This window comes from Phascolarctos cinereus, unplaced genomic scaffold (genome assembly GCF_003287225.1).
Source record: "Phascolarctos cinereus isolate Bilbo 61053 unplaced genomic scaffold, phaCin_HiC Scaffold_726;HRSCAF=1367, whole genome shotgun sequence".
In the NCBI taxonomy this organism is placed as follows: Eukaryota; Metazoa; Chordata; class Mammalia; order Diprotodontia; family Phascolarctidae; genus Phascolarctos; species Phascolarctos cinereus.
In genome coordinates this window covers 170,980,610-170,997,204 of record NW_027556098.1, presented here as the reverse complement: position 1 = coordinate 170,997,204, position 16,595 = coordinate 170,980,610, and the positions used below count along the sequence as shown (strand labels likewise).

The window sequence follows — 16,595 nt, the reverse complement described above, 5'->3', positions numbered from 1 at the left end:
AGTGTTACAGTTACCATATTCTATCACTAACAAAAGAATCTAAGGCTGAATGACGGTGTAAGGATTGTTTGCTTCTTGGTTAAAGTACAAAAGGGAACAGACAGTAGAGGGATCTTATTCCTCTCGGCATCCCTTGCAACAGGCATCCATGCATACAGTAGACATTTTTAAAAGGATCTGTTGAATTAAATTTTAGCCTGACATTTAAATTCAAAATGGCTATTTCCCTGAAAGCCAACCTACTCTCTTCTCTAAACTGTTTGCTTTTCTGGACTATTATTACACATCTCATTGGAAAAGAAATCTAATTACCAAGACAACAAGATATATTGGGGGCATCACTTTCACTTAGCACTTTTTATTAGCTGAAAACTAAAAAAAAAATCTTTGTAAGTTTCTTCTCACTATAAAGAACAGAGGAGGGCTGGTGCTGTTAGTTCCATTTTCTACATAAGGAAACAGAAAAACAGAATGCTTAACAAGTGCTTCAGACAACCCGGGGCAGAACCACCTTGTAAGTTAAGGCTCTTCTGTTTCCAGACCATTTCTGAGTTGCACAAGCTATCTTGCAATGACATGTATTTAAAAATAACACATGTAGGACTGAAAACGAAAAATTTACGTACCTGTATTGGAAATATCTTGACAGCCACATACTCATTGAGTAACTGAGCTTTCCAGACACAACCAAATCTTCCTCTTGCTTTTATTTCTAATAACTGTAGGGGCTTCAAGCCTAGTAATGGAGAGGGTGGAGGTGGTCCTGGATCCTATAGATAATTTTTTAAAAATTATAATAATCTGAATAATCAACATACCATAATGTTAAACTCTGAAAATATATAAGAAAATCAAAATTAATTAAAAATAGTAATCTGACAAAATAACACACAGATAACATTAATTAAAATTTTACAGAAATGTTCGGAAGCGAATTCCTCAATTAATAAAGATTTGCAGTCATCACAACAAAGAAGGCAACCTAAAATTTTAAATGACAAGTTTTCATAAGATCATTTTGTACTGGAGCTAGAGCTAAAAAGTAAAAAGAAAAGAACATGGAAAAATTCTCTGCTATACCAATGAGATAAAATTTCAAAGAAAAATAACCTCTATGTGAGAATACACTAATAGGAGTTTTTGTACTAGCAGGTTTTGTCTACTTTATTATACTTAATGTTTAATGATATTAGAAGTACGCAAGATGAGAAATTATCAGTAACTTGTAGCTGTCTCTCAGAGGACCTTCCTCAATATCCACCTTTTATGCTCAAGTGCCTACTAAGCCTTAAATCTAATTCAGTAGGAGAAAAAAATGTCAAAAGGATTGTATGTATGTATATATATACAAAAGGATAATATGCATAAATAATTATCTTCACACTTATGCTTCCCTAATTAATCTACATCTAATTTTCCAATGAGTAGTTCAGGCCTTGATTCACAAGAAAGGAGAGCGTGACAGGGGGGAAAAGTTGGGGCACACAATGATTAACTGTTAATGGTCATCAAAGAGGTCTGGGGGTTTTGTGTTTTGTTTTGTAGGTAGGGGGAGGTGAGAGAGGTGGCTAACAGAAAGAGGCTATCTACAGTGTGCCACCAGAATAATAAAATGTATGCTGTTATAAGTACAAATAAATAAGCAAGCATGCTGTCTTCCACTCCAGTTTTACTCCACAACTTCATCTCGGTATACAAGATACCCTTATTTCTCAAGGGAATACTGGTAGAGTAGAAAATCTATTGGACTTGGAGTCAGCTGCATGACCGTGGGAAAATCATTTAAACACTAAGAATTCATTTTCTTCCTCTACAAAGTGGGGTGTTACTGCATTACAGCCATCTGAAGGATGTTAATAAAAACGTACTTTGACAAATCGATGGTGCCATTATGCAGGTACCGCTTCTACCAGTACAGATTACAACCTAGTCACACCTTCTCATCTCATGTTTTTCTTGTCCTTGTTTTCCTATAAATTCTACATAGGGGTTCCACCCAAATATCTGGAGGTTTTCTTCTAAACTTCTTAAAATTACATGGGTGTGTCTATCCACTAACCTTCATTCTTGTCATGTGGATGACCCATCTCCCTTTCTAGTCACATAACTCTTTGAGTGTGTCCCTTACCTCACTTTTCTGACACAATTCTTGTAGTAATAGGCTGCCACCTACTCATGTAGTTTCCATTGTCCTTTGGTGAACTGCAACTTAAGTCCTATAGATTGCTTTGTTCCATGATTCATATTCATGCATCACCAGAAGAATACCAATATTAAAAAGAACTACTGTTTTGTGGAGAAATCTAGTCATTAAAAGCACTGGGCATTTTTCCAAAGGTAACTCAGAACATTATTCTTCTAGTACTGAATTTTGGTCTCAACTCATTATCTATCAACAGCTGCCAATCTAAGACAGATCAACTTTATGGACTATCCAGCCAACCACATATCAATATATCACCACCCATGCTCACAAAGAATCCCTCTCCACACAGAATTCATGCTCGACGTCTTCCATGACAGTAACAAACATCTGTGGCTAGCTTGTTTCCCTGTTTCATGCCTTTCTTTATATTAATAGTCACAGATTCATCGAACAAAGGCATCTCTACTGTTAGAACCCTCAAGGAATATCATATGACCTCAAAATGTGCACAGAAGACATTCGATTGGAGTGCTTTTAAAACACCTTGTTCTATCAAATCAAAGTATTTTTATAGTCAATAAACAAATGCTATGGAAGTTATTATGAATCTCCCTTAATGAGTTCTGCAAAGTTTACAGATCAGATGCAATCAGCATAAGGTTGCCTGAAAACAGAAGCCTTGGGAAGCCCTCATTTGTAAGAACACTTTAAGCCTTAGAGCTGGACATCCTTTGTGACAGTGGCAAACATTATGAAAGATAAAACTTCCTAGGTTATGCCTCATTTGATAATAATAATCATATGGTCATTAAACAAACTTATCTGTTATATCTTTCAAGCAATTCTGTAGAAACTGTGACATGTAGGGGACACCTTGCTGGAAGAAAGCATTTTAAGATGGCATTGCTCTACCAAGTCAAATGCTTTCTTAAATAATCCCAAAACAGTAAGCACAGTGGGATATCTTGTATATTCTGTACCCTTTCTATACTATGGTCTAGCACATTTCTAAACTGATGAAGTAGTTTGCCAGAGACTATGATTTGCAAAAGCCTACCTCTTAGATGTTCAAAGATGACCCCAAAGCATATTAGATTGTTCTCATCGATTTTTTGGAAAGATGGGAAAGGAGGCAAATGAATCAGCAGTTAATGTTATTTCCTCAGCAGCCTTTTTCAGTAATGGTAAAGTAGATGACATTTTTGTTCTAAGCAATTGGTTATCTTTCCTCACTTTCATGCATCTTGAGAATCAATCTTTCAATAATACTCTTACAACTGCCCCTAGAACAGATTTTCTCTGCATACACTTGGTCCAGCACAGCTGCTCTTCTCATATTTGTTTTGGTCAGAGTTATCTCCATTTCCTTATAATGATGTTAAGATTTTATCAGAGACATTATGAGTTCAAATGTGGTAGGTAGCTCTATTGCCATTGATGAAGAAAGTTTGTTACAGAAACCTTGACAAGTCTTATATTTTTTGTCTGTGTGTTGCACCCTTTCCAATTTCATCCTTAAATGCCTTCTGGATTATCTGCCTTAGTTGGACCTCTTGCCAAGTTTTCTGACAACTTGTTTTTCTCTCTACTGATTCTCAATGTCTTATGAAGTGAGACTGCTCATAATCTTCCATAACCTTCTGTAAGATTTTACAAACAAATTTATATTCTAAAGTGGTATTGCCTGTGGGTACCAAATCTCTCTGCTTGGCAGAGATCAAATGTTTACTGGCTGAGGCAGTTTCTAGGTTCTTGTAGTCTGCTAATTGTGTCAAGTGACTTATACTGATTAAACTTCACTACAAAATAAGAATAGTGTTTCAATATCTACCCTTTTACCCATTTCCCATTTTTTTGGTCATCTGTATCTTGTTTAAATAGGTCAGGTTGAAGTTTCCTGAATTCTACATTATTTCTCAGCCTCATATTTATTCTTTCTTCTTCTTTGGTACTCATTTTGAACTTTAACTAATCAACAATTTGACCATGAATAGATTGATGATCATTTCTTATCTGTCAAAATGTAATAAATCTGTTTGTGTTATTTGATTCTTGCCATGTACAACTCCTCCACACACTCTTCTAAAAGAAAAGTATTTGTGAAATGTAGTGTAAGCCTTTTGTACTTTTGTGCCTTCAAACCCTTTGCCTTTCTCATTTATTACACCTGCAATATATTTTCCAAAATAGCTTTTGTTGCTTTTCCCTGTGCCTAGACTAGCTTTGCTTGAAGTCATAATGCATTCTAATATATGCCAATTTAATTTTGAGGATTTTATCAGATTATTCATAGAGTGTCTCTCTCTGCCTCTTTATCCTCTTTAACAAATATTTGTATATAACAACCTACAGTCACGGTTACCTCATTGCAAATTCTTAAGAAGAGCAGTATAAGACAGGTTGACCAACTGATCTGCTTGCTGTTTCTTAACACAACACTCCCAGCATCCATCTCCATGCCTTTATACTAGCTATTCCCAATGCCTGAATACTCTTTAAATATTCCTCGAAAAGGCCATCTACAATAGCTGTCTCCACTTTCTTTCCTCTCACACCTTTCTCAACCTCTTACAATCTGGCTTCCAACTTATCATTCCAACAAAGTTAACCAATGAGCTCTCAGTTACCAAATCCCAGAGTCTCTTCTCAACCCTCATTCTCCTTGACCCCTCTCCAAACTTTAACACTGATAGTCATCCTCTTCTCTCTCTAAATTTTTGGGATCCTATTTTCTCTTGGTTCTCCTGCTACTTATCTGACAAATCTTTCTCAGTTTTCTTTGCTCAATCCTCATCCATATAACAACCTGTAACCATAGGTTTCCTACAGGATTCTGTCCTGGGTCTTTTTCTCTTCTCTCTCTACACTACTTCACTTGGTGATCTCCTCAGCTCCCATGGATTTAATTACCACCTCTATGCTGATGATTCTCAAATTTACCAGTCCTACTCTAACTTCTCTGCTGACCTCCAATCTCATCTCAAAGTAGATGTCCAGCAGACATATTAAAGCCAGCATGTCCAAAATGGAACTCATCTTTTCTCCAAATCCTCTGACCCTCCTAAGTCTCCTATAACTATCAAGGGTAACTCACTAGCTTTTCTCCTAAGTCCTTCCCCTCTTCTAACTCTCTTATAACTGCTAAGGGCAACACCATCCTTTCATTCCCTCAGACTTCAAACATAGGTTCAATCCTTGACTCTTCCCCATTTCCTCCCCCCATATCCAATCTGTTTCAAAGGCTTACTGATTTCACCTTTGCAATATCTTGTATACACCCCTTTCTCTCTTCTGACACTGCCACCTTTCTGGTGCAGACTGTCATCACCTCACACCTGGACTATGGCAATAACCTGCTTGACTCAAGTTTCTCCCCATTCTAATACATCCTCCATTCAATTGTTAAAGAAATTATACTAAAACCTAAGTCCAACCATGTCACCTTCTACCCCACTCAATAAACTCCAGTGGTTCCCTATGACCTCCAGGATCAAGTAGAAAATCCTCTGTTCAGCATTCAAAGCTATTCATAACCTAGCCTCCTTCCCCCTTACTTTATACCACATACTCTTCAATCCAATGGCACTGGCCTCCTTGATGCCCAGCAAACAAAACAGTCCATCTCTTGGCTCTGGGCATTTTTTCTGCTGTCCCTCCAGGCCTTTTGCTTGGAGATTATCTTCCATCTACCCTGTATGTATCTTGTACATATCTGGTGAGTTATGTGCTGTCTCCCCCATTAGAATATGAGTTCATTAAGGCTAGGTACTTTTGTCTTTCTTTGTATTCCCAGTGCTAAACACAGGGTCTCATCACACATTTGGTGTCTGTCGTTTAGTCATGTTATTCCAGTCCTGTCTAACCCTTTGTGATTCCGTTTGGGTTTTCTTGGCAAAGATATTGGAGGTGTTTGTCATTTCCTTCTCCAGCTCACTGTACAGGTGAGGAACCTGAGGCAAACCTGGTTAAGTGACTTGCCCAGAGTCACACAGCTAGTGTCTAAGGCCATATTTGAACTCAGGAAGATAAGTTTTCTTAACTACAGGTCTGGCACTCTATCCACTGTGCCACCTATCTGCTCATCACACATAGCAAGTGCTTAATAAATGCTTGTTGACTAACAGTTAAACCTATTCTGCTAACTTGTTTATCTGAATCTCCAACGAGGATCTGAGTCATCCTCCCATTTAGTTGCAAGTTCCATTTGTCTTCAGACTTTCTTTACGGCCAAGATTGATACAATAGCATGCCTACCTAGACTGATTGATATGATTCAGCTCCAACAGTGTGTACCCTCACTGGTCAATGGACAAAAATCACAAATTTACATTTATTTCTAGAGATGGTTTAAACGTTGTATTGTTAGAAACTACTTCCTGTTCCCATTGCTTTTCTGCCACCGTAGAAATTAAAGAAGACTACAGGCTATTTCATGCTTTTCTTTATTTTATCAGTTGCCAACACCAAGGAATTCATCACCAAGTGGCCAGCACACTGGTGATAAGATTCTTCTTAATTAGTTAGGCTGGTTTTGGGAAAGCAGATAAAGTTTGTTGCCAGGACCCTTCCTGAAAGCTTCGAAGCATGGTAGAGAACTTGTGAGGATTTGCACTCATGCAGACAGCCTACAAGAACCCAGGGTCACCTCAATGGCACAGTGAGAGATCAGAGTATGACTTACTAGATGACACTTAAATAAACCTTTAAGGGTTATGAACTACTTTTCATGTATTATCTAATTTGAGTACTACAACAATCTTGTGAAATGCTAGAGGTATTACAGGACTTATTTTATAGACTCAGAAAGGTTTCCACGTGGCTTACCCACAGTCACCTGGATACTAAGAGCCAGACCAGGGATCTGAAGCAAGTCTCATCAATTCCAAATCTAGCATCCTATCTATTACACAACACCACTGTTGCGAGAAGAGTATTTTTAAACATTAAATCGAAAGATGTAAAGAACAGAAATCCAACCAAACTGAATATGAATAAGCTTTGAGTAAGGGCTCAAAAGAGAAACTGTATGTTTGTCACCCTAGCACTAGCCCAGTTAAATCTGGAGAAGCTCAATCCCCAGGAGGCTGGCTACCACATGATGAATTTTTCAGTTGTAACAACTCATTAAAATCACCCTTTAATCACTGTGATTAGAGATAGAGAGAGAGCATGCTCACACAAAATAAATCATGGATACTTGGAAAAACATTCTATACATATACAATGACAGAGACAAAGACAGGCATATGGATAGGGACCTGTGCTTTCACTGGTATAGGAAATGCCCAGGTGAGGAAGTTCCCTCTACTAATGTAGATCAGCACCTTTTCTACAACTTATAAAGAGCTGTTTAGAGCACTGGGAAGTTAACTGAATGGAACCAAGGTCACGTAGCCAGTATGTATCAGAGGCAGGATCTGAATCCTTGAAGCTAGCTAGCTTCAAGGCCAGCTCTAGATCACCAGGGAATCTTCCACTATCCCAAAGTATCACTTGATATGATACTATGTTTACTTTGGTACCTACAACTAAGGCAATTAACTGGAAAACTTGGAAAGAGTCCAGAGAAAAGCAACTGAAATGATGAAAAGATCAGATTAAGAGCACTGTAAGGAACAAAAAAAATAAAGTAATTCAATGACTTAACCCCAAAAGCTTCAAAGTATATGAATTAGTTCTTTACTTTTCATGTAGTAAAGGGGAAGGCGAAATCAATTACAGCATAAAGGGGATTTGGGCTGAAGAGACAACTAACTGATAGCACTGAATGTCAATCTAAAGCAATTATATATTACATGCCTCTATCTATGTTCATCTTCCCTTTTTTTCCTTCTTCCCTGATAATCCCTCAGGCCTGCCATTACTAATTCAGGGTACCATGAAGCCTAGAAGGCTGTACTCAAGAAGGTTGCTGACGCTCTTATTTGACACATATTAAAAATCCTTCTCCTTCTACCCCACCATCAACTGGAAGGCTTGGGAAACAATGCAATGTATTTTAAGTGGCGAATTTAATATTTTCTTTCCTGAACAAAGCAAACAATTATTTTCCCAATATAGTTTAAATGAAGTTCTACTCTAAGGCAAGAGAATAAATTAAAAGAACTTTTGTGATTCCTTCTAATCTAATTATTTCACAGATAGGGTAAATTAACTTCTTTTCTTTCCCACCTCTAGTACATATGGTTACCAGAGCAGAAGATAGCAATGTTTTAAATTCAACAGAATCATTGAACATGTAAGTCAGGTAAAATTTTTTTCAAGAAATATGATTTCTAGAGAAAAAGAAAACTATAGACGCAAGTAGTTTTTAGGGTTCATGTATGTACAAAGGTAAAATTAAGTACAACCAATAACAATGCAGATATAAAAGTTTAATGTGTGAAAAGTCTAAGTATCCATTAAGTTAAAGACTTTTCTCCTTTATGAATGGATTCCTCCACTTGGGCGCTACATTGAGAAATAGAGGTTAGGCTAGGCTTTCAAAGGTTATATCAACATAACATAAGGTCTGGCAAGTACTTTCCAGAATGGAAAGGCTTCAGAGTACAAGTCTGATAAAGCACTATGTCTGTTGGCTAAGGACTGGCCAACCTAAATTTGGAAAAGCTCACTGTTGCCCAGTTGAAAATAAAATATTTTTTGGCCAAAATTCATGATAACATTAAGACATGAAGAAAGTTACCACACCACCGAAATAACAGATTCTTGGAATATTAAGTATAAGCGAATTACAAAGGGAGTCCTGATTAGATAAAGAGACTCCTAGAAATTAAAGAAAATACACAGAGACTTTAAGACAAAATGGATCATCATGAAGAAAGGGTCTTACAGATCTGAAGTTAAATACTGAGTTTTCTATTCTGTATAGCTTATGTGTATAAAATTAGCTAATGACTATACCTTTCTCAGTTAATACCTACTAGGCATTCCATGAGGTGCTAAGAGTAATACATTGGTTTAAACAGAATTTCAGAGGGATTTAATCTACCCTTAGGACACAAAGGTTTTTCTAACCGACACAAATTTCTTGTATTATTAAGCAGCTTTCAGTGTGCTCTTTTTTTTAAGAAACATAATAATTTTCAGTTTCTGTGTTTAAAAAGAAAATTTTTCTAAAGAGTCCACCCACCCCCAATTTCTTGCTAGGCTTCCAAGTTTTCTTAAGGTTCCTAACTCATGTTAAGTTCATTTCTATCTGTTTTTTGGATTGGTCAAAATCTAGCTCTGTTTTCTAATGGTACCACCACCACCACCACCACCACTACCACTACCACTACTACTCCCTCTTCTTTCCGTATGATTATATCCTAAGAGTTTTGTCAAAGTTATTACTAACTATGAAACTAAAATCAATTTAAAAGAAATACCAATTAATTTTCAAAGACTGAAACAATCTAGTTTACAAAATAAGAAACTACAAATACGTGAAATTCCTCTCAAAAGTTTTAAGAAGTAACCAATAGAGTATGTTAATAGTAGAATATTGGAATGAAGTATAACTATAAAATGTAACTCTGAATTGCAATGCCATTCAATACCTGAAGTTAAGTTTAAAGGTTAAAAATGAATAATTCTGCAATACTTGAAAAAAATTCTACACATCATAACACTGACTATATGTACTTGTTTTAAAAATGTAAACATTCTGGAATGATCCTTTTGGAATGTGGTACGGGTGAGAGTAAACCAGTGGATAAGTATTTAAGAGGTCAAGGGCCTTCCAGTACCCTTTAGATGGTTAATTAGTATTAACAATATGTACTAGACCAAGAAAAGGGGAAGAGAAAGTCCATTAATTTCTATATGACCACTGTCTCATTCAACTTCATTGGGTTTCAGTTTCCTTCTCTTTGAAACAAAAGAAATTAGACAAGATGAGCTTTAGAAGATATTTTTAAGCCCTAACGTTCTTTTAAGACATTGCTGATCTTTGGAAAAGTAATATATGAAATGTTATTGAGCAACATAAAATATATCAATTTATACCAAAAACTTTGGGATTTTATATACATTGTATGGCATTGAGACATTGCAAATGGCCTTTCATAAATTCATAGACAACCACAATTTTGCTGTTGTATATACAAAACCAAAATGTTTCACCTGGAAAAGATGCTCTATTTCTACAACTAAAAATAGAAGTCTATATAGATACACACATATGTATACATATACTTTTTAAAAATAGTCTTGATTAAAAAAAAAAACTACTTAAACTCAAACAAAATCTGGATTAACATGTGTACCTGCCAATAGCATTCAGGCAGCAGCAGCACATGAAACATATTTTAATTCAGCCATGCAAAAAACCAGAAAACAAAATACCACTTTTCTGAAGACAATTATAAGGAGTAGAAGAGCTCCTACAAGACTATAGTAGAAAGAGCTTAGAATACAAAGCCCAAGTACCTGGATTCCAATGCCCCCTCTGTTATATTGCAACCATAGGGCCTCAGCACTAGCAGATGACTTCTCCTCTAGGGGATGTGGTATGTGGTATGGTATTTCCTCACTTATAAAATGGGCAGGTTTGGGTAAAGACTCTCTAAGAGCACAATTCTAAATCTTATTACTCCCTATAAATTCCCTATCTGGGTTCTCAATTCCCATGTGAATTTTTTTGTCATTTTCAGGATTAAAAGTAGATGCCTCTAAATACATCTTCCCTTCCAGATTCATCTAGCCCTCTACAATTAAAGCTCTGTTTTGGGAAAACTTGAGGTAATTTTCCGTTGCCAGTACTTTTTAAAGGAGGAATAAATTATTGCCACCTCTTTATTTGGAGTATATAGTATGCTGAGTCTTTAATGCATTGTAGCCTTTTCTCTTTAAGGCTGAATTCTAAAATAAACAGCAAAAACAACCAATCACCACAAATTCTTTGGCCAATAGGTTTTGATCAGCAGTATAAAACTTGAAAATATGGACTTGAAGTTCAAAGTTAATGAGACAATTGAAGTTCAAAGTTAATGAGACAATGTGGTACAATGGAAAGTGTGCTAGATTTCGAAGTTAGGGGACCAGTGTTCAAACCCATATTCCGCTTCTTACTTAAGTAAGTTTTTACTTAATTTACTTAAGTAAATTACTTGGGCTAGCCACTTAACTAAACCTAATCTGTAAAGTGAATAAACTGGACTAAATTACCTCTGTGGACCCTTTTAGTTTTAAGTCAATAATTTATGATCGTAAGCCAAATCAAAGAGATAGCACTTTAAAAATCAGTGCTAAATGACATGCTAAAAAGTTGGATTTGGGCTAATTACACTCCTCAAAGGTAGCCAATAAGAGGACTTTGAGGCAAGAAAGGCTGACACTATAACTTTTTTTCTTTCATTAACTTTGTTTAGGCTCATTTGTTGTCACAGGCCAAAAGTAAAGGTTTCTATATGATACTGCAGATTCTCAAGTGATAAAAATATTTATGTGTAAAATTAACCATGTCTAAAATTTTTAACACTAAAAATTATACAGTGAAAATAAACTTTAAAATTTCTAAACTACAAAAGATGCACAAGAAAGCAACAAAAATCCTAGAACAAAATGTTTAAGTATATATTCACAAAAAAAGTCACAACCATAACACAAACAACAATGCATCTTACCTCTATCATTATATGAAAGGCATGCTTGTGAAGAAAAAACACAGGCAAAAGAAATTACGATTTACATTCAAAATGAGATGAAAAATGACACATCAATTATGAAATAAAAGGAAGGAAAATGATGGGTTTGCTTTATAAAAAGTTAATAATGATCCAATTTTATCAAGTTATTTTTTCCCCTTAAGGAATGGTAAGAAAGTTTACTCTCAGAGGAATTAATCACAGCAAAGAAGATTCTTGGATAATATTATGAGCCTGTGTAATTTTTCTGAATTCAAAAGTACCTGATATTTTAAATATCAAAATAAGTATTTGTCTTCACCTTATAATATTATTATTGTTAATTTCCCTAACATGTTCTAGAAATTCTCTAAACTTAAATGTTACTGTAATTAAATAATTTGAAACAAGGAGTCAGCTTGTTTGATTAGTTTTTCGACACCAGATGGCAGTGTTGCTTTATCTAAAAGCTTTAAGTTGCCAGTAAAGGAATGTTTATGTAATATCTAACATATAACTAAATGGCAATAAACTGTACATTACTAAAGTAGTGAGAAGGAAGAAAAACTAAATTTGGGGGTCTTAATCAAATCACTATTTCATGGTTTGGACCTTATTTCCTGACCAGAGCATTTGGTCACTTCTGGGATATGAGCAGGCCACAGAATCACAGAATACTTCCTGACTCTCTGAATTTATTGATGCCTCTTTGGTAGAAACGGTGAAGAAAGCAGAAAAGATGGATATTACATATACATATATATTTGGATAAAAGGCGCAGCTGTAGAGTGACAGTGTAGGATTTTATTTTGGGGGGAAGAAGAAAGTGGGCAGAAAATAGCAATAGGTGATACATACAAAATAGTCCTGTCTTTAATTTACTGCCATAAACACATCTAGCAAGGAAGTATAAATTCTCCACAAAAAGTCCAGCCAAAGTGCCCAGGGCTTCCTCAGAGATCTTTTGATACCATGTGGATACCAGTAAGTTGGTTGTCCATCCATTCATTATCACTCAAAATTGCCATATGACTAGCCCATTTCTTTTTCTAATCATAAATCTTTCTGACAACATACATAGCTTCTTAATTAATCAACAACATTTATTAAGCACTAACTAAGTTCCAAGTCCTGAACTACAGAGACAAAAAATGAAATAGTTCCTGTGTCATACAGGTAGGACATATACATGGAATGGATCTAAGAGGTAGTAGCCAGGCTACAGGCAGTGAGATTACACATATGACAACTTCTAAAATCTAACACCATTTGTTAATGACATCACTACCATTTATACCAAAGTAATAAAACCTTTTTAAGAACAAGATCTCCATTGTTTAGCCAAATAAAGATAAAGATCATATAATTCAAATATCTAGAAATGTATTCTTTATGTATATGAAAATTTGAACTAAACTATGCTATGACAAACTAAAAAAGATACAGTTGACTATGTTTCTGAGTTTTAAAGATCTATATAAAATTCAAACTTAAAAAAGAATACCCACTAAATTTTGGGTTTTATTCACTTGTATTAGTGCTGTGTGCTTAAGTTTTTCTTGTCTTCCTTCTGGATCCCTGTCATCATATTACTTTTAGACCATCTGAAATTCATCCAGGAATCATAATCCATTTAGCTGATTCTGGAATCAAGCTACTTTATCAGCTCCACAGCAAAACTCATAACAGCAATTCATACCAACTGGACATACCATAACAAGATTGCACAAGGCTTTCAAAAATTCTTGGGTCATGAATGTGCTCAAGGACAAAAATATCACTGTATTCAAATACAGGCATCACCAATAACTCTTAGCATAAAAGGACAGAAGTTTTGTTCAATAACACTAACAAATGAACTAGAAGTAGACTTTACTGTATTCACATGAGTAAAGCACTGTTATAATATGTGGATCATGATAGAAAAATAGCCTTGTTTCTCTAAACCTGAATATTAAAATGAGATTCTGCTTGTATGAAACGTGAAAAGAACGATGCTACAGAAAAGATAAAATACACTTGAATGTCCAAGTACATGTTGTATTAAACAAATTCAAAAGAAAATATAAAACCTTCCTTCTGAAATTACCTCTCATTTACACTGTATGTATCTTATATGCACATAGTTGTCTGCAGGTTGTCTCCTCAATTAGACTATTAACTATTTCAGAGAAGGAACAATATTTTTGCCCTTCCTTACATCCCTAGTGCTTGGTGTGGTACCTGCTTAATAAATGATTGCTGAATGACTGAATGAGTAACTAAAGCAAAACAAGAAAAAATTAACTTTCTAGATCAGGCCTGTACAACTTATGGCCCTCGGGCTGCTAGATTTCAGGCTGCCTGCAAAGAAATGTAGAGGAGGGGCAGCTAGGTGGCACAAGGATAGAGATCCAGCCCTGGAGTCAGGAGGACATGAGTTCAAATCTGACCTCAGATACTTAACACTTACTAGCTCTGTGACCCTGGGCAAGTCACTTAACCCTATTTGCCTCAAAAAAAAAAAGTAGAGGAAAACATCCTTTGGCAGGCTGCAAGTTATGCAGGCCTGTTCTAGAAGATAAATACCACCTTTATAGATGATAATTACCAAACATCACAAAATTACACTGACAATATGCTAAGGAAGTGTAGTCTACAGACAGATGGCCTCAGATTCTGGAAAACCTGGACTTGAGTCCTGCCTCTGAAAAGGACTGTGTGAACCCAGGGAAGTCAATTAACCTCTCAGTGCCCCAGGCATCTCTCTAAACCATAAGTTAGCAGACCTGCAATTTGTACTGAAGGAGAAATTTCCTCAGTGGAAACTCTCTACTCCCTACAAAGATGAAATCTCCCACACTTCCCAAACTATGGGAAAATAGTGACATATGGTGGGAATATAGGATGCCTCCAAATTGAGACAATACCCTAAAATGCAATCTTTTTAAAGGAGAAAAAAACCATTCTGGTAAATTCATTAATTCTTCCAAAGATTACAGATATCATCCATGATGGTCTTATCTTCTAAGAACACAGTACATATAAAAAGACTTCCACACATTAGTATTTTCTTGAGCTGTCATGGCCTAAAAAAAATACCACATCATCAGTCATCTAATCTTCCCATGACAAGTCTCTCTGAATTTAGAAATCTAAGTGTACTATGGTAAGTATACACTTACTGTACTGAAAAATACATGTTTATTTTGGAATTTTAGTTTCCCCAATTTGAACAATGATGTTCTACTCATATTTATCATCACAGCACTTTATCTTCATCACTTTTTTTGTTGGTTTCTTCCAGATCTTCTGATAACATGTCATCTTCATTACTATTTGCATTCAAAAGAAGGCATTTTTTAAAACCATCAGCAACACATTTAAGAGATTCTTCCTCTAATACTTAAAAAAAAATGACCAGAGTCCCATATAGCTCCTAAAATGTCATCTCAAATCATAAATTCTCCACCTAAGAGTGCAATTACAGCCTGCACTCAAGGTTGCTGTTTTTGTTACCTTCAAGATCTGGAGTGGTCTATATTTGAACCAGTAATCACATTAGTGTCAAATAACTACAGTATCCATATTACCATGAAAATAAGAGAACTGTTTTTCATCCACTGAGGAATATATGAGAGAGAAAAAAATCATCAAATATCAAAACAGGATAGACAATGCATACATAGTTAATTCAGCAATACGAACATCTGGGACAAACATTATGGGCTCAATTCAATTCACACATTTGCAGAGCACCTTTATGTTCCAGGCACAGTGCTAGACACAGAGGTTACCTACATAATAATGGATAGATGTTGAGCCAAGATCTTATCTAAACAAGAGAAAGAGAGTATCGAATTGCTTTGGGAAGTTAAGCAGTAAGCTTAACGACGCCATGCTTTTTCTAGAATCAAAGCCCATCATGTTAGCATTAATATCATTCTAATGATGTTGTATGGCCACGAGTCATGGAAAAACGCAATTTCTGAAGAACTGAAGCTTCAATTAACCCAAAAGGAAAGAGAGAGGTAAATGGTGGCTATGAATGAGCAACAATATATGAATTGGGTAGGTTCCTACCTCATTCAACTGAAATTACACTCTCCAAAGTTACCAGTGGTTTCTTAATTGCTAAATCTGATGACTTCTTGTAACTTTTTGTTCTTTTAGAAACTTCTGCAACATGCAGACCACCCTCCTCTATAAGTTTTGGTGATAATGATCTCTTGGTTCTCCTATCCAATGGCTCCCCAATCTCCCTTTGTTCAATCATCCATATTACACCCTCTAACTCTAGGTGCTCCCTAAAACTGTCCCTTGATGATCTCTCTCTCCAGTTCCTATGGGTTTAATATTCATCTCTATTCAAAATATTCCCAAGTCTATATCTACAGCCCCAGTCTCTCTTTTGAGCTCTTGTCCCACGTGATCAACTGCTTAACAGATCATTCAAAGAGGATATTCCATACCCAATTAAAATTCAACAATTATAAAACAGAACTCCATTATCTTTTGCAAAAATCTATCCCTCTTCAAATTTCCGTGTTTCTATCAAAGATACCATCATTTTTCACAACTTAGACATGACCTACCTTTTCAAACTTATTATACTCTTCCTATGGCACAAACCAGTTAACTGTTCCTACACTACAGAGTCCAGCTAAACTGGCCTTTTTGCTATTCCTCACATGAGACATTCTATCTCCTTTCTCTGTTCCTTAAGAGTTACCCGTGTCATAAACTATGTATCATACACTTAAACTTTACTTCTATCTCTCAGAATCCCATTTCCTTCAAAATTCTGGTAAAGTGCCACCTTCTACATGAAGTTGGCTTCAATAGTGAATGCTACAAATCCC

General features: G+C 35.7%; 1 protein-coding gene across 2 annotated transcripts in view; it reads right to left on the bottom strand.

Annotated features, from left to right (window-relative positions):
* Nucleotides 1–16,595, bottom strand: part of ACVR2A (activin A receptor type 2A) — a 138,758-nt gene that overhangs the window by 25,044 nt on the left and 97,119 nt on the right. For both annotated transcript variants that reach the window (XM_020984739.2, XM_020984738.2), the window contains exon 5: nt 627–770. In XM_020984739.2, coding sequence (XP_020840398.1) covers nt 627–770 — 144 coding nt within the window. The remainder of the gene's footprint in view (nt 1–626; nt 771–16,595) is intronic.